The sequence below is a fragment of the Perna viridis genome, chromosome 3, assembly GCF_037379345.1.
Source record: "Perna viridis isolate PV_CMFRI_1.1 ecotype Kerala chromosome 3, ASM3737934v1, whole genome shotgun sequence".
NCBI lineage: Eukaryota > Metazoa > Mollusca > Bivalvia > Mytilida > Mytilidae > Perna > Perna viridis.
The window spans coordinates 40,994,291-41,013,900 of NC_142447.1; the positions used below are offsets into that span (position 1 = coordinate 40,994,291).

At 32.5% G+C, this 19,610-nt stretch overlaps 2 protein-coding genes and 1 pseudogene across 5 annotated transcripts in view; 2 read left to right on the top strand and 1 right to left on the bottom strand.

Moving 5' to 3' along the window:
- Nucleotides 1-9,865, top strand: part of LOC148622275 (sodium channel protein 1 brain-like) — a 56,007-nt gene extending 46,142 nt beyond the window's left edge. Inside the window, exons 28-34 of the mRNA XM_088572018.1 lie at nt 82-204; nt 451-714; nt 1,931-1,984; nt 2,813-2,950; nt 3,348-3,458; nt 4,588-4,858; nt 6,100-9,865. Of these exons, the coding sequence (XP_088428144.1) occupies nt 82-204; nt 451-714; nt 1,931-1,984; nt 2,813-2,950; nt 3,348-3,458; nt 4,588-4,858; nt 6,100-7,352 (2,214 nt within the window). The 3' untranslated portion in view covers nt 7,353-9,865. The remainder of the gene's footprint in view (nt 1-81; nt 205-450; nt 715-1,930; nt 1,985-2,812; nt 2,951-3,347; nt 3,459-4,587; nt 4,859-6,099) is intronic.
- LOC148622276 (sodium channel protein 1 brain pseudogene) lies at nt 4,908-13,714 on the top strand (annotated as a pseudogene). Of its 2 annotated transcripts, none has more exons than XR_015920615.1 (2): nt 4,908-5,429; nt 11,868-13,714. The product of XR_015920615.1 is annotated as a sodium channel protein 1 brain pseudogene, transcript variant X2 (transcript). The 2 variants fall into 2 exon arrangements; XR_015920614.1 differs by lacking the exon at nt 4,908-5,429 and adding an exon at nt 9,990-10,739.
- A 136-nt stretch (nt 13,715-13,850) lies between these two features.
- Nucleotides 13,851-19,429, bottom strand: LOC148622277 (protein CEPU-1-like). Of its 2 annotated transcripts, none has more exons than XM_088572020.1 (7): nt 18,455-19,429; nt 17,848-17,995; nt 17,404-17,480; nt 16,956-17,166; nt 16,049-16,192; nt 14,927-15,055; nt 13,851-14,728 (listed from the first exon to the last, which is right to left on the bottom strand). In XM_088572020.1, exons 2-7 carry the CDS (start codon nt 17,855-17,857, stop codon nt 14,334-14,336), a joined length of 966 nt encoding a protein of 321 aa, XP_088428146.1. In that variant the 5' UTR covers nt 17,858-17,995; nt 18,455-19,429; the 3' UTR covers nt 13,851-14,333. The 2 variants fall into 2 exon arrangements, with proteins under 2 accessions (XP_088428146.1, XP_088428145.1); XM_088572019.1 differs by having other exon boundaries at nt 17,903-17,995; nt 18,455-19,210.
- Nucleotides 19,430-19,610: the final 181 nt, after the last annotated feature.

The window sequence follows — 19,610 nt, forward strand, 5'->3', positions numbered from 1 at the left end:
TTTGAACAAGTTTTGATGGAAAATCATCCAATTCAAAATTTAGAAGAAAATCTAGAAACTGTTTGACTATTCTCATTACAGATTTCATGGGCCAGTTTTGGAGCAGAAGCAGCTGGTGCCGCTGATATTTCTGCTTTTAGATCACTGAGAACTCTCCGAGCCCTTCGTCCTCTTAGGGCTATATCACGATGGCAAGGCATGAAGGTAGGATAATTGTAAATGCTCCTTATTATCACATGGTTAGTGGAATGTATATTCACTACTGATATCTTTTAATGGAATATGATTTAAATGACTTGCACATGTTGAAATGTTTCCTCTGTAAAATTTATCATAAATATTCATGAATCTTGTTCATCCACAACTTGTTTTTCTTCGAATTTTAGCAAAAAGACATGAAATGATGACTAATAAAAGTATCAAAATCATTACAAACATTTTAAATTACAGATTGTAGTGAATGCACTGATGTTGTCCATCCCTTCCATTATCAATGTGATACTGGTCTGTCTAATTTTCTGGCTGATCTTCAGTATTATGGGAGTGCAGTTCTTTAAAGGGAAGTTTTACAGGTGTGAAAATGATGATGGAGATAAGTTTGAACCCTCTGTAATAGCCAACAAGACTCATTGCCTTGCCAGTAATTATACATGGGTCAATGCTAAAATTAATTTCGACCATGTTGGAGAAGGTTTCCTGGCATTGTTTCAAGTGGTAAGTGATAAAACTGAAGTTTGTGTTAAGACAGTTCAGTATTTATTATACCCCCACTAAAGGTGTTTGTTGTATAACTGGTCAGTTTTGTTTGGTCCAGTACAATTTGTTGATCAATTTGGACTATGGAAAGAAGAACAGATATGATGAGATACAACAGATGCAACAGTGTTTAATCTAAATCAAAAAATAGAAAACAAGCAAATGTCTTCAACAAGTGAAAACACACCATTAAGTAAGCCCCAACAACAAAAGTAATAAAATCCATGGTAATAATTTAGAATCCAAACTAAAAAGTAATAAAATGACACAGACACATTAATGAACAGCACCTCTTGACTGTGGACATGCACATGAAATCTGCAGTAGGGTTATACATGTTTTACAAGGCCTTAACCCCCCCCTTTTAATGTAAGGTCAAAAATGAACAGCACCTCCTGACTGGGCATGCACATGAAATCTGCAGTAGGGTTATACATGTTTTACAAGGCCTTAACCCCCCCTTTAATATAAGGTAAAAAATTAACAGAAACAACAAATAAACCCACCATAAAATTCACTCAATAATACGTCTGATGAAGTCCATAACAAACCTTATCATACAGGATTCAATTTAAATGTCTTAAATGTGTTGAATCAAAAGTCTGATGAATGTTGAAAATCCATGAGAAACTATGGATTACTTGCAATTAAGAGGGTGTCCATACAAAAACCAGGCAGTGGATGGCACATGACAATTTTTTTTATCAGAAACCCCCCCCCCCCAGTATTTCATATACTTTGTGACACACATATAATATTTACATTACAATGGAACAAAAAATTCAGTATTATAAAATTTACCTCATGTCACTCATATCATAAGATCTGCCTGATTTTTTACATGTATAGGCTCTTCATTTTTTAAATATTTTATTGCAAATTTGCTGTCAGAATTGTCGACTTCCTTCTTCAGTGTACTGTAGTATATCAGGTTTAACAAGAGTTTATAAATTGTTCATTTTATTTTACCCCATAAGTGTATCACTTATAATACATACAGTCAATGTTTCAATGATTATATATTTTAGGTTATTTCCCAATATTTGTGAGCATTTTTTGTTTATTATTTTTTTGTTTTGTTTTTATTCAGCTCCTCTCCCCTATATAAAAATGTTTAGTTGGAATGTTCTGTAAACCATGTAATTAAATTTTTTTCCTTTTCTTTTCTCCATAGGCAACTTTTGAAGGTTGGATGGAATTGATGGAAGATGCAGTTGATGCCACACAAGTATGAGCTCAGAACATTACAATACTATCTTTTAAAAGATATCTTGAATGAAACATGACAACTTGAATATGTAATTCATTTTTCCTGATAATCAAGATTCTCAACTTTCACAAATTCTTTATTGTGACTGCAAACATAAACAGATAAAAGTTCCCCCAAGGATAATACACAGACCCCAAAACCACAAAATTTGAATTTTCTTATCCTTACCCAGGCAAAATATTTTCACATGAATTTCACTTGAATTGAACTAATAACCTTTTTTGATAGACTTCACATGAAATTCCTATGAGTTAAGCCTTCGCATGAGTTTCCCCTGCATTCAGCAAAACATGAATTCCTGTGAGTTGAGCCTTCACATAAAATTCACATGAATTTCACTTGAATAATGCAAAATGTGAAATTTCTGTTGACTGAGCCTTCATAAGTAAATCCCATAAATGTCATGTTAAGTTCATGTCATATTTAGTTTTATTTACATGTATTACCTGTGTATACAAGTACTTTGTAGTTTCAATTACTTTGAATGTACTTCATTTTTGTATTTTGTCAAAATTTTACTAGTTCATGGAATTTTGATTTCATTGATGATATTTAAAGCATCCAAGTTTCCCCATAGCTTGTAATATTTCCTTGAGAATTTTAATGTATGGTTTACCTGAAACCCATATCACCAAATTGATACCCAATGAGAAATACTTCTTCCACATAGTAGCAGAGGTTTTGTAACAGTTTGAATATTTTACTATTTTTTAACAAGTATTGCAAAATAAATTTCACTATAAATGTCCTAGATTTAATATAACTGTTAATATTCTATTTCAATAGGTGGATCAACAACCAAGTTATGAAGCCAATGTGTATTATTATCTGTTCTTTGTCGGATTTATTGTGTTTGGTTCCTTCTTCACACTTAACCTGATTATTTCTGTCATCATTGATAACTTCAATGAACTCAAGAAACAGGTAAGTAAGAACATAACTTCTGTGGTAAAAGTTGGCTGCACATAAAATCTGTAGGAAATGTGGAATAGATTGTGATGTGTTTATAGTTGCAAAAAATGCAATATTTTGAATTCTTTTGAAGTCTTTTATCCCAATAGTAATTTGAAAGACAAAATAATATTTAAATGCAAGAACTTTTGATTAGCTCCAGTTCAAAACAATCATATTTTATAATTAAGTAATTTTTATTTTAAAAAAATATGAATATTCAATGATCTCTAATATGTCTCATGCCTCTATTTGTTGCCCACAGTGAATCCTAAAAATGTACATACATATTTTATTAAAAAAGAAATGCTGTTCTCCCATATAGGTATTGCATACTCTGTATTAAGAAATTGTTTGTATATATTTACAGTATGAGGGTCATGTTCTAGACATGTTCTTGACCACAACACAGAGGAACTACATGAACACATTAAAGAAACTTGGAAACAAGAAGCCACAGAAAACTATTAAAAGACCCAAGGTTAGAATCTAGGTTGTAAAGTCCTTTCAGGAATGTCCTATCTAAAACTTAAGTTGCTTTATCTGAAACAAAGGAACCACAAAGAGGAGATTCTTTTAACATAGGTTAGTGCCTGTGGCAAGTAAAAAGCATTCATGTTTTACTCTCACTTAAAAATCATCAGTATGACATGAGATATAGGTTTATTTGTATTTACTCTGAATAGATAGGCTAGTTAACAATTATATTTTTGTACATGATCATGGTCAAACTTACAGGGTAGAAACTGTTGTGTGAGTATTTAAGTAGAACTAGATCAACTTTGTAGATGTTTATTATAATTTTTATTTTTTCTTATCAAAGAAAATGCAAAATTAATTTTTTATATGCTTGATCTTAGATTTAAAAACCATTGTCTTGGTCTGCATGAGTTTTCAAGTATGAAATTCTGCAATACATAGTCTGTATATTTTATTGATAATGCATGATCCAAAAATTTTATTAGTAATTGTATTATACCCATTTAAATTACTGAATTAGATATATGTGTATGTATCTATTTGTTGATTTGGGTAGATTTAAGATAGAAACCTTGGAATTTGTACAAATACAAAAAGGTTTCATGAAAACATTCATTATTATGTATATTATATATATATTTCAAATACTATATTTTGTTACATGTTTTAGATTTGAAATTGACTGTTAAGGTTAACTACACTTATAATGAAACCATTCTCTTGAAGCTGTCAAAACTCTGCAACAACTGTCACTGATTGGATAGACCTTTCTGTTGATGACTTTTTCAAATCAGGAACATTGTTTTTTCATTGCTGTATTTAGACCATAATTGTGCACACACTTGACAAAAATTTTATACACCATTTTGGCTAAACTAGAACATGCTTGACACAGCCTCACATGTTTCCACAGTTAGTATTTGTTCTAATTATTCTACATTCTATAAATGCCTTGGGTAATGGTACCCATGAACGAGAATACCTGTTAAGTATTTTAGTGTCCAGAATCAAGCATACACAATATCTATTTTTAATTCTTTTTAACATGAGATCACAATAATGTAATTTGATGAAAAACTTTCTAAAAGCTTAGACAATCATTGTTTATCCATATATCTGTCTTTTTCCAGAATTTCCTTCAAGGAGTGTTCTATGATGTGTCTGTCAGTACCAAGTTTGATCTTTGTATCGTGGTGGTTATATTTATGAACATGATAGTAATGGGAGTAGAACACTACAAGCAGTCTGATTTAGTGACAGACATACTACAGATTATGAATATTATATTCACCACCATATTTACTTTAGAAGCAGCCATCAAAATTACTGGTCTGAGGTTACACTACTTTAGACAACCATGGAATGTGTTTGACTTTGTAGTTGTAGTCCTGTCTATACTAGGTATTTATAATTTATATAAGGAAATGATGAAAAAAGGGGGGAATTCATGACAACAATGAACACAAAAAATCATACTCAAACAGTATCAAAAACTCAATTAACAGCAGTGTTAAGGTTGATGCGGAACAATTAATGTCATATCTGTACATACAAACAATTAACCTCTGATATCAGATAATGTTATGCGAGACAACATTTTATAAAATGTAATCTGAAATTGCATAGTCATTGATAAATTCACGAATTTGTAAGTTGCTGTATGCAGTTGTGGAACATTAATAGAATAACTGGAAAACTTAGTAACAAAAACATGATCTCTATAAACTATGAATTGTATGGTACCTCAAAAAAGTTATGTAGATAATAAGTTTCCAATTGTGTTAATTTGATAACGTAAATACTATAAAAATTATATTTTGATTATGTTATATGACTGTCTGGGAGACATACACCCTCTGTTTTTACATTTTTTTTTTGCACTTGCATGATGTTTTTAACATGTAATGATTGTCTTTTGCATGTGAAATTAACACTGATAGTCTTCTCTTAGTTCTAATACTGCAGGAAACAGGTAATATTATTTGGTAGAACGTCAGTATTTTTGGTAGAAATTGACATTGTGTCAGTCAATTTTTGAGTGCTCACAGTACACTATAGGCTTCTGAAATATATTTCTAGATGTGGTTTGTATCTATCACTCAAACAGCTGTTGTTATTTTGCTTCAGAGTGATGTACTCCTATTTCTGTACATATGATAAATTGAGTAACGGATATGATTATTCCCAACATCTTTTCATCTATTACATTTCAAAATGAAAAAAAGTATAAATTCAATCACTTTTTCCTCTTCCTTAAAGGCAATCTAAAAATAGATAACCTAGAAAATGTATCAGTTATAGCTTGTATAATGTGTAGCCAATGTAGCTGTATTAAGAGTGTAGTAGTTTTGTAGCTTGAAATAAAAAAAGACTCGTAGAATATCTTACTCTCTTCTCCAACTCTGTTATATTACAACATCCAAAAGCCCTTGTACTCTTTATGGAGATTTATATTGTTTTTACTTTGCAACTATGACCAAACTTCCTTGAGCGTCATTACTGAGGGGGTATGTCTCCTAGATTATTGAACCAATTTTAACAAATAGTAGTGTATTTTTTTCCTTATTACTTTACATTAGCACTGTAATGTACTGGTATTATTAGAGCACATTTTATTTGACTTACTCATATTTGTCTTTCAGCTATTATTTTAGAGGACATATTAGAAAGTCTGTCAGTATCCCCAACACTTCTTCGCGTAGTTCGTGTATTTAGGATAGGACGTGTACTTCGATTGATCAAAGCAGCCAAAGGAATTAGGAAACTCTTATTTGCTTTGATTATTTCCTTACCTGCCCTTGTGAATATTGGAGCACTCCTTTGTTTAATTATGTTTATTTATGCTATAATTGGTATGTCTAGTTTTGGAAACCTTAAGATAACCGGTGTTTTAGATGATGTGGTTAATTTCAAAACTTTTGCCAGTAGCTTTGTATTATTGCTACGACTTTCGACCTCAGCAGGTTGGAATGATATTTTAGAACCATTATTAATTCAGCCACCTGATTGTAATGATGAGTATATCACTCGTCCAGATGGATCTTTATATAAACAAGAGAATGGTGATTGTGGCCAACCATGGTTGGCATATTTCTTCATGTGTTCATACATTTTGATCATTTTCTTAATTATAATCAACACATATATTGCTGTAATTTTGGAGAATTTCAATCAAGCTCACCAACAAGAAGAAGTGGGCATTACTGAAGATGACTTCGACATGTTTTATGTTGTGTGGGAGAAATATGACCCACTGGCCACACAGTTTATAAAATATGACCATTTGACAAGCTTTGTTGCTGATCTTGATGAACCTCTTGGTATACCAAAACCAAATGAAATAGCTTTAGTAGCCTTTGATCTTCCAATTGTAGAAGGAGATAAAATACATTGCTTAGATATTCTTATGAGTCTTGTAAAACATGTGTTAGGTCGTGTTGAAGAAACCGAAGAGTTCAAACAGCTCAAGGTAGAATTAGAATTAAAATTCTCTGAGACTTTCCCAACAAGAGTCAAAACTTCAAAAACCTCATCAACTATGATGAAAAAGAAGGAGGATGTCGCTGCAAAGACATTACAGCGTGCATGGAAAAGCTGGAAAACTCAGAAGAGTTTACGTAACATTACACAGCTTGCTAAGTTACAGAAACATCAAGAAGAGGAGGCGATGTTGGCTGCTCAGAAAGGCAATAGTATTGTTAATTTAGGCAGAAGGCTTAGTAGTGCTTTAAGTCAGTTTTTCAGCTCATCTAGACCAACAAGTGCGGCAAGTCGTTCTAGTGCAAAAAGTACAACTGCATTGACTAGGCAGACTAAGAAAAAGAACACATTAAATGTACCTAGTGTTGGGTCAATCTATCCAGCCATGCAGCACAAATCTGATATTGATTTATGATAGAACCTTCCAATAAGGTGAAGATATGAGTGAAGCACTGTACTTCACAACTGACTGTACAAGTGTTTCATTAACCACATAGGGCTATTGTTTAAATGTTGAGAACTTAAGCTAGGTTTATTGAGTTCAGTTGGAAAAAGGAACATGCAATTCTATGCAAGCTAAGAAAACTTCTTTATGGACAATGTACCTTGATGGTCATTAAGTTCTGTCAAGGTCAACATGTCCAAGGTTCAAGGTCTCATAAACCTTCTCAACATTAGACTTGTTTAAAATAGAATGGATGTACTTCTCACATAATTCTTACCATGCTAAACCAATTCAAACATTCATGATAGATTTGTTAGTCTGAAGTTTGAGAAGATTTCTGATACCCAGACCTTTTATGTTAATTTATGTTTTTGTCAACGAAACACTTGACCAGTATTCTGTGTGACTGAGTGAGGGTACACCTTTAACACTGTGATATAAGGACAGCTTGTGTTGTCAAAATTATTGCCAAAAATATTGTACACTTCATTTGTAAATTTTCCATGACTTAGGATGTGCATTTAATTTTAATATTATGGAGTCATTACCTATCCTAGTCATTCTGTATGCATTTACCGTGTCAAGAACCAACCCTATATCCATGAAACTATGCAAAGTAAGTTTGGTATCATTTTGTTTTCTTTCACATAAAAAGAAATGAATGTGAAATGGTAGAAATGCAAGTAACAAAAATTACTGACCTGATGGACTTGAAAATATAAGAAATCCTTTGCATGGTTTCTGTGATCAATGGATGTTTCTATCATAACATGTAGGTAGCCTACCAAAATTACAAATTGTGAAGATTTGAGAAATTCAAATCACAGAAAAAATAACAATAGTCTTGTACGTTTTACAAGAGATCAGTGTAACTAAAAACACTTACAGAAATTGTCTTTGGTAGGCCTTGCTATATGAAGATTACAGTATTACTGGTATGCATAAGAAAGAAAACTCTAAACTTTGTATTTCCTAAATTAAAATCAAAATATTGTTTTTATTTCATTGTCATGTTTAGCTTAATTTTCCGTCCTCACACATTTTGCTCAACTTAGATTGTGCACATTTGGTCTTATTTTTACAATTATGCATTTATAATTTTCTATATACATTCTTCATTTAGAAATTTTAGTATTTTGTATTGTTTCTGTTTTATATATTAAGTTTGTATTTATTTTACAGAAGTTCAGTGATATTTTGTTTGTATTCTTTTTAAAGAATTTCAGTGATATTATTTAGTGTTTTAATTTGTCTCTGAAAGTTTGAGTTAGAATGTAATACTCAATTATTTTTCTAGATGTTCTATCTTCATTTCTTCTCCATGATAATGCATGCTGACTAATATCAATAAAGAGAAAATTTTGTTCTTCCCTTCCTATGTTTCACTTCATCACCGAGACATTTTGCTCATTTGATGACAGTGATCTTTTTACTAGTGTTAAGTTTAATTAGGACTTTCACCTTTTTATCCATCCAAGTCTTAAAAAAATGCTCTCCTTGTCAGGGAATTAAAGCTTCATATTTTTTACTTTCTTGCTACTTTTAATTTTCATGTTCATTTATTTCATTTTGTTTTGTTTTTATTTTATTTTAACCCCATATGAAGTGAAAGTATTTAAAATACTGATAATTTTCATCTTTTAGTGATTTTAGAAGGTCACTTCTTATGAGGACACACTTATTACCTTTTTTGACAAATAAGTCTCTGCTTTTTAAATCCAGTTATTTTAGAGGATAGGAAGATTAAGCCTGTTCTTTTATATGTACTGGCCTAATTTTCAATGTGGATGTTTCATTTTTGTTCTTTGTGGGGTTTTCATTTCATCTAAAACCAAATATTGTCTACTGTTTTACTAAGATTTGATTTGTTGACAAAATCCAAGTTAAATTTGTGTCCAGGTTTCATTTTTCTAACATTTTATTGATTTAATTTCAAGATTTAAGTATTGTGTCATGAAATGCAATTAAGTGCTGATGTGAAAAATGTATTGAAAGATGACATGTGATTATAATATGCATAGAAAATATCTGAGATCATTTCATTTTCATTGTCCATGGCTACTCTCTCCCTCTTGTCTATCTGTCTGACCAATCACACTGTATCACCTTGGTAAAACCCATCTCACACAGCACATTTTTACATTTTTTTTTAAATTTGAAGAACTGTGAAATTCTAGTACAGGCATTTAATTTAATACTAATCTGTTTATCATGATAAAAAATTGGAAGTTGAATTATGCTTTGATATTTCTACACTGTTGGGTTTTCACAACTTTGTAACTCTCTGTTTATGAAATTATAAGTACCAGTTTTTTGTACATATGATACACTTGTTAATGTTTTATCAGAAATATATCTATAAAAATTTCTGTCAAGGACAAAATTTCTTGTTCATTGTTGAAACTAATCACAGAAATATTGTTTGTTTTCTCATGTTGACACATTCCATGAAGACTTTTAAAAATAAAACTGTTTGGAAAGTATTCTTCAATTTATATGCTGAAGTTGTCACCACATTTAAACTAAAACCTTATTTGAGGTTAGGAAAATAATATAGACACCTGGCAAAAATGAAAATTGTGGTCTTTTCATTTGAATAGAACTGTTATTTTAATTATTTCACAGAGATCTGGCAAAGTTTTGTGTGTTTTATATGAAAAGAGTATGATCGAATGCAAATACAGTTAGATCCAAGGGCTTTTGAATATATTTTGAGATTGGTGTTGTATATTTTCTGCGAGGTTGAATTAGGTTCAAGCATTGATTTTATTAGGAATCATATCACTCCTAGGCTAGCCCAGGTGCAGATCCAAGTTCATGAGGACTTATTTCAGTCCAATTCTGGCCCAGACATAGATCTAAGTTTATTATGACTTATTTGATTCCAAGGCTTGCCCAGGCACAGATCCATGGGAAAGGTTGTATTCCACAAATGTTCTCGTCCGGAAAAATTCTATTTATGCCTCTCCAACATGAAATCCTGGGTCCCCCCCCCCGCTAACTTACCCCTGTTGCTATATGGATAATTTCAAGTTTTCATTTTAAATCCCTAGTTAAGATGGTTGTAGATGGATATGCTAGTAAATCTGGTCGGTCAATTCGAGAGATATTCGGTGTTTTGTGAATGGCAAATTTATTATCTCTCATATTTCATGTAATAAATGGGCACGAGTAAATACTTGGTCTTCTTTAGAAGACTGGCGTGTATTTCACAACGAACTCATGTGGCTCTATAAAAGTAATAGAACGATGTTTGAGTTTCTGATCATTTGGTTCCTGTTGTAAAGAAAAAATCCGATTTCGTTACCGTTTGTTACCAGTGAAACGTATTTGTAGTGGGTTCACAGAGAAACTTGGGTAAGTGTAGTATAAGTATGAGTAGATAGTAGTGTATTAGCTTATTTTTTTCTTTTTAGCCATTTTTTGTAGTTACACTTGTCATATCTTCTTTTCCCTGAAAATCTTCAACTTCATTGCAAGTCATTTCATTGTGATATTTTATTAAACCTTAAGATCTTTCAATCTAAGATTTGTGGAAAATTTCGTAGGAGTAGAATCAAGAGTTACACTAAGGGAGCAACCATTTGATTTTTAGGGGTGGGGCTAGGATTAAATTTGAAAAAAAATAGGCAAGATGATATCATATGGTAAAAAAAATCCAAGAATGACAATTCGGTAAAAAAAGGGCATCTGTTGAAAAAAATCGTGGTATGTTTTTTCTATACACTTCAATATTGCAATTACTTGTCATATTTGTATATATCATGAATAAGAATCCATGACAGGCTGGAATCAAAAATAAAAAGTCCGAATAGTCTTGACACAAAAGAAAAACATCCGGGACGAGAAAATTGATCCTTGTATTACATATTCCCATTGTACATCTATTTTAGATTTTGATGCAAATCAATTGGTATGTCAAAAGGTGCGTCAAACGGAGAAACGGGGTTGTCAATTTCTAGAGCATTGCTCCCAGTTTTTCTAATATTCAATAATATATTCGACACGATTATACATCATATCTGGAAGAAATGAATGACCAAGTGTAAATTATTACCCCCCCACCCCCCCCCCAAAAAAAAACAAACAAACAAAATGTACATGTAGAATTGACGGATGCAAAAGAGCGAGCAAAAATTCTAAATGAGCTAACACCGACCAAAAATTAAAATTAAAAAAAAAACGTATATATAATGACTGCCGAAGGATTAAAACAATAACCAAAACGCGACTCCTATGTTAGTATTTAAAAGATTACAATGGTAAACACAAATACGGGCACGGATCCAACGTACCTGGTTACAAAAGGGTAAAAAACAATCACGGTAGGGGGGGGCGTAGGAAGAAATAGTTACATTTCATGCAAATAAGGAGCATTAAACCACCCTCTGCTATCTGCAAGCTCCTTTTTTCGGTATTAAATGTGAATGGTAAAACTTGTAAATCATGCACCAGAAAATTAAGTCTTTTCCATTTTTATTCCAGTTGGTGGGTTTGAGGAAGCCTTAAAGAACGTATCCATTTCACCAACACTGTTTCGTGTGGCAAGAGTGTTTCGGATTGGTCGGGTTCTCCGAATGATAAAAGGTGCCAAAGGAATACGAAAACTAATATTTGCTTTAATCATTTCGTTACCAGCATTGGTAAATATCGGTGCACTTCTTGCTTTGATAATGTTCATATACTCTATCATTGGAATGTCAAGTTTTGGTCATTTAAAAATCACTGGTGGGGCTCTGGATGAGGATGTTATCAATTTTAAGACTTTTGGCAACAGCTTTGTGCTATTGTTAAGAATTGCCACTTCTGCTGGGTGGAATGACATATTGGAGCCTTTGTTGCTAACTCCCCCAGACTGCAACGATAAATATATTACGCGTCCTGATGGTACATTAAAAGAACAAGAGAATGGAGACTGTGGCACACCGTGGTTGGCTATTGCATTCATGTGTTCTTACATTTTAATCACATATCTAATTATCATAAACACGTACATAGCTGTGATTTTAGAAAACTTCAATCAAGCCCATCAACAGGAGGAGGTTGGTATTACCGAGGACGATTTCGACGCTTTTTATAATGTATGGGAGCGCTATGATCCCCTCGCAACGCAATTCATAAAATACGACCATTTGTCAAGTTTTGTAGCAGACCTTGACGAACCTTTAGGAATACCCATGCCAAATGAAATAGCTTTAGTAGCATTCGATATTCCTATAGTTCAAGGGGATAAAATACATTGTTTAGACATTCTAATGCATCTTGTAATTCACGTTCTAGGTAAAGTTGAGGAAACCGAGGAGTTTAAGCAATTAAAAGACGAACTAACGATCAAATTCAATGAAACATTTCCAACAAGAGTGAGAACTAATAAAACCTCCAGTACTATGATGAAAAAGAAGGAGGATGTCGCAGCTAAGACTTTACAAAGAGCATGGAAAAGTTTCAAAACTCAGAAAAACCTTAGAAATATAACACAATTAGCTAAAATGATGAAAAATCAGGACGACGCACATAATTCGGATACACAAGGGAATAGTATAGTTTCTCTTGGCAGAAGACTGAAAAACTCTCTTGGGCAATTTTTCAGAAGATCACGACCGGCTAGTGCAGTAAGTCGCTGCAGTATTCGTAACATATCATCTTTATCCGAAAAAACTAAAGTACAAACACTTCAGGTGCCAACAGTTAGTGCTCTATATCCTTCCTCGTCACAAGGTTCACACATCAAATTGTAAGACTGTTATTCTATTGATCAGACATGTCTTACTGAAAAACTGCCTTAGTTTAATTCGTTTATAACCAAACTTTAAAAATTCTTATAAGTGGACACACAATGAATTTCGCTATTGGGGCAGATCAATTTAAAAATAATGCCGGAAATTTGAACCATTAATGAATTTTCGGTTATTATCACAAGTAAATGTCTGTTTACCTACATTGTAGGTAGTTTCTTTCAAACACTGAAATCTATTCTGAACGGCATTGATGTTAAGGGTAACAGAAAATATGTTACTGGAGATATGGTTGTAAGTCATAAGTCACATATCCTCATGAGAAAACACGTAGATGCCAAAATATAGCCAGTATTATCTTGTTGACGTTTTGTTCTAATGCTATGTATGGGCCATAGTTTTAATTTATTATCATTTATAATTTCTGTAATTTACATTGATTGTATATTTTGTGTTATTTTTTTTCATTCATGAGTTGTTATCGATTTAACCAAATAAATGTTTCATTTTGCTTAAATCATCTGGTCATTAAGAGAAAAAGTAACTGTGCGAAGCGCGATATTGTGCCTCAGTGTAATACAATTGCATTTGTTTTTTGTTTCGAAAACAAGCGTATATTTAACGATTCTATTCGCATTTTTAATTACAATGAAAGGTCGACAACAACGAAATAATATGTATTGTTTTCAGTGGCTTGTTGAAAGATTTTCTCTTATAAAGATATGACATTCCATCGAAACTGAACACAACGTGCATTTTTTAATCTTGAAGTATTCTTCAAATATAAAAAATGAAATTAATACTCTTTGTCCTCGCAATTGGACTTAAATTTAATGCCCATTGCAAATAACAAATATATATTTTTTTCATGTTTTCCATGAGGGCAAGCACATACCCCAACCTAAATATATGTTCCTTTACGTTTCCAAACGTATATTGCACTTTGTCATATGTAATGATGTCAGTGTTAATTATCTGTGCCTATCCGTGATTTGGTAACGTCTGCTGTCAACATGTCCACAGCGTACAGGCAATGTTCAGGATTACAAAATGTACGTATTTTGTTACAATACAGAGCCGATATCTTTCAATCCTTTCAGTGAGTTTCCCTGTGCTAACTTACTGATATTATGCCATTGAAAAATGCTCTCATTTGGGTCGGTCAAATTACTTGGTTTATGTGGCTGATAATTACTGACAATGATTCATAAATGTATCACACTTTAGTAATGTTGAAGTTCTTTTCATCCCTGCCATAAGAATTTACTGTAATACAAGTATACTTAGCGAACATATTATAATATATTAAGGGAAATTCGACCGACGCAAAATAAGTATTAGATTTATTCATGCGTTTTAACTTAAACGTGTGGTCATATAACCCAGTAATATTATCGTTTTCATTATGTTTTATAACTGTCATATCACCTTTCTTTATTCTTACAATTGCAAGCCATAAACCATCACGAGCCCATGTTATATTGTGAAACGGACTGGCTTCTATTTTGCACATTAATTTAACCGGTTTATATAGTCGTGACGGAATGTGCAGTACGTCTGATGTCTTACTTGCATTTTCGTTTGTAGTACTGGCCTCCACTTCAGGCGAGACTGAAAAGAGATATATTGCGTAATGAAGTTCTGATTGAACACACATTTGTTATGATTTGTGGGAGCCGAAAAGTACAAAATAATCCAAAGCTGTTATCTAACGACGTGAATATCAATGACCCGAATATCTTCAGCAGTTTATAAAACAAGAGTCACGTGCATTAACTATCATTACATATCAATTCATTACAGACTTACATAAAGGAGTAGGTGTCATAGTCAGATTAACTGGATCACTGTAATTACTTTTAGCAATACACATGTATGTTACTGCACATTGTCGTGTGAAATTCTTTATAACTAATATTTTCCCATTTATGCCGATATCTGAAATAAAGAATATGAATAACAGAATTCATCAACTGAACTTAGTTTTTTTTTCTACTATTACAGCAGTCTATTACTTTAAATCACAAAAAATGTTATTTTTTTTTATTTTTAGAAGATAAAGCAACAATTAAATTCTTTATAATAAATCTAATAGCTAATGCTTCTCTTCTACAATTTAACTATAATACATTAAAGAAATAAAAACAACAATCATTAAAAAAACAAAATATTTATATGTCTATACTAGGTACTGCTTATAATCTAGGCTTCACCTACCCACATTTCTATGTCTATACTAGGTAGTGGTTATATTCTAGGCTTCACCTACCCACATTTCTATGTCTACTAGGTACTGGTTATAATCTAGGCTTCACCTACCCACATTTCTATGTCTGTACTGGTTATAATCTGGGCTTCACCTACCCACATTTCTCTGTCTATACTAGGTACTGGTTATAATCTAGGCTTCACCTACCCACATTTCTATGTCTGTACTGGTTATAATCTGGGCTTCACCTACCCACATTTCTATGTCTATACTAGGTAGTGGTTATATTCTAGGCTTCACCTACCCACATTTCTATGTCTACTAGGTACTGGTTATAATCTAGGCTTCACCTACCCACATTTCTATGTCTATACTAGGTAGTGGTTATATTCTAGGCTTCACCTACCCACATTTCTATGTCTACTAGGTACTGGTTATAATCTAGGCTTCACCTACCCACATTTCTATGTCTGTACTGGTTATAATCTGGGCTTCACCTACCCACATTTCTCTGTCTATACTAGGTACTGGTTATAATCTAGGCTTCACCTACCCACATTTCTATGTCTACTAGGTACTGGTTATAATCTAGGCTTCACCTACCCACATTTCTATGTCTGTACTAGGTACTGGTTATAATCTAGGCTTCACCTACCCACTTTTACACATATTTTAAAAATACTTTAACCTTGGCAAGGTGGTATAAGAAGTTTTTCACTTGCCAATTATATCAGTAGGTTTATTTCCACCAACCATGTACCATTTAATACTTGGTGCTGGTCGCCCATTCACGGGGCAACTCATCCTGGCGTCGTCTCCTTCTAATACCGATATGTTGCTTGCTACGTCACCCATTGTCAGTTTCACTACAACACATGTAGTTTTGTGGTTAATGAGCTAAAGTTATAAAAAAAAAAAAACAAACAACTGAAACAATCCTATAGATCTTGCTTAATTCAACTTACACCATCTCTTTAAATTAAAACTAAAAGATCTCAATAATACAGGGTAAATGGTTGGGAGTTGACTATTCCATCTCGCCAGGTTTGCTCTAGGGCATTTGGGACTAGGAATAGCAAATTTATTTTTTATTGATTTTATAAAACATATAAACAATAAAATAAAAGCAGAAACAATTATAAATTAGGTATCTTACCACCAAAAGAAAATATAACGAATCAGTGTTTTTGATTTCACCAAATTCGAAAAAAGCCTCTTGTATATGGTTTTACAGAAAGTTTTGAAACTGTGCTAACTATATGTTCTACCAAACACTGCACTGACATGAAGAAAAACAAGCGTATATTCTTCTCGTATATTCTTATTTATATGGAAAAGGTACATGTATTAAATAAAATAAAACAAATAAAGTCAACTTCACGGCATGCAATTGTATTGAAGGATTTATTGAGTATGTTCTTGACATTTACCAAAAAACCCTCGAAAGAGAAATCTGGGATTTGATATTTGTTATATTTTTGTTTAACAAAACACAATACATTTCCGTGCTTAATAGGTGCAAACAATGTGTGATAACTAGTCAATGTTACATATGAAAAATGGAATGACATTAAAGAAAAACCAAGAGTGTAGACTTCATTGATTTATTAATTACCCTTTTTCTCTTACCTGTAACTACAACGTTGTATTTGATTATTGTGTAATTTGTTACTACTCCCATCTTATACTCAACACAGCTATAGTTTCCAGAGTAGTTACTCATTATGTCTTTTATACTAAGTTTCTTGACTTCACGGGTAATCGATATTTCTATTCTCTTGTCCATAGTAACTAACATCCCTCCTTCAGCTAAAACATCGTTTTCTCGCAACCACGCTACCTTAAAATGTAAAAGAAAACTTACGTGGATTCAGAATATGGTAATCAGTTAGAATTTTAAAACATTTTGCTTTGAAGATACTACAACTTTATCGGAAGTTTTTGTTACATTTATTTTTCTCATATTATTTATTTAAAAATTGTTCAATTGAAATCTACTGAGCGCAATGTATAGTCAATAGTATAACATCCAGGCAATTGTCTCCGTCTATAACTGTTTTGTTTATATTATACATACCGCTACCGTTGAGTTACACACTAATTCAGCCTCGGTCATATTCAGGGGTACATTAATTGTTATTGTGTCTGACTGATCTGAAACAAAATATTTTTTTTGCATTTTCTTTGATAATTTAATAGTTAAACTTTCATTAACAATCAACTCGATTATCAATCTGAACGTTTTTACTCAAGAGAATTTAAGCCGTGACTAGACTAGACATAAAAGCTTTAAGTGACATGCATTACTGAAAGTGTGTTGGTTATTCTTCGTCAAAGAATCGAGTGCACCTTTAATTAATTAGGTTTAACAATTAGGCATTACAGTATACAAATTTGGGAGCGTTCGAATGTAACATAATTGAAAAAAAAACCTGATCACAAACTCTTATGTAGGTTGGTAGAACTTCATTTACTCCTTCTTGTGAGAAAAAAATAACTATTTGAATAATAATACGAATACCGGCATTCATCCTTTAAAAATGTTGCGGCCATATTCCCAAAAGTATACAACTAACCTCGGGAGAGTCGGACATGACCAATGATAAGTGCCATGGTTAAGTAGCTAAACACTTCATTATCACACAACATCCTGTTACAAGGTGGTGCGGCTAATAAAAATAAAAATATATCTATCAATTCACATCGATCTAAAATGTGCTCCACTCCCGAGAGAAACTAAACTGTACTTACATGACATGGGCTTAATAACATACTTCGGAATGTGTCATATTCTTGCATTTTCTCGAGTCTTTGCATTAAAACCTGCGATCTTCTTTCAACTTATAAAACATTTTACCCTTCCGAATCAAATCAATTAGTTATCTTCAAAGTACAGATCATGCTGTGATCGACTGAACTGATAATTCTAACGTTGAACTACTGTAGTTACGATAGGACTGTAAACACATATAAACGCACACATAAACTTTATTAAGACTGCTATATATAATTTCTTATTTGTATTATTGATACATAACCGTCCGAGTCACTCTATCTTAACTAAGTATTCAAACGGTTTCGTCAAGGAAAGGTGGGAAGAGTTTTTTTAATATATCATTTGAACTTACCTTAAGTCAAAAAGAATAGATATTTCATAAATATTACGGCGAACACCACCAAAGTTATATCCATTTATAAATATAGAGGAGATCACAATTACCGGATGGTGTTTGGGCTCAATTGGATGTCCCACTTCAAAGTATGAATCATGTTGTGAAAAAGTTAATTTCCTGGTAAACGCTAGTGAAGTATTCTTCACTCTGGTATGTTTTGGACGTTCTCATGGAGATCAGTGAAAATCTAACGACAAAACTTCCTCTAATATGACATGAGCGGAAATATTTTATAACAACATTTTTTTAAAAACAATTTGTGTGAACAATATATACATTTTCTGATGAATCAAATACAGTGTAGTGTTATTGTAATATGTTGGTTAAAAAAAGTTCAACATGATCACTCCAATCTTTTGATCACATAGTAGATACAAACATGAATGTGTAGTTCAAAGCAGAAATATGAATCGGGAGACTTGGAATTCTCTGAAATCATTTACCAATCTGAGTCATATACTGACCATTCTTGTTTGGAAATCGCAGTGGTTCTCTCTGCTACATATCTTGAGTCGTTACCAGCTACTCCTTGTTCTGTGCCGTAAAGACATTACGTACACTATTGCAACTGAGTTGAAATAACACATGTACACCTATCTGAACTCTAAATGACTAGTGCAAACAATTAAAATTGTGAAAATGTGAAAGCTGTATACTGTTGCAATCAGGACAAATTTTCACTTCTGAAATATTTATCACAAATGGATCTTCTAATATTTTATAATCAATTAAACTTATCAAAGAGTAATCAAGGGAACCAATGTTATAGCGGTAATAAAAAAAAATGTAATCCAGGGACAAAGACCAGACATGGAAAACAGACATACACAACAAAGAACATAAAGTAATTAAAATCATACATACAAAGTAACAAAAGTAAATGAGCAACTCGGACTCCACTAATAACTGGGAGCATGGACCAGGTGCACCTGTAGGGTAAGCGTCATCTGCTTTTCTAGAAACACCCGCCGAGTTGCTCATAAAAAGTCAAGTCCGGGGTAGACAAACGAATAAAGGAAAACTATGACCCGTTGAATAAATCAGTTTTCATCAAAGACCCGTAATAATGTCAAAATTCCACCTGTCAGGTGTAATAAACTGTTTGTTAAAA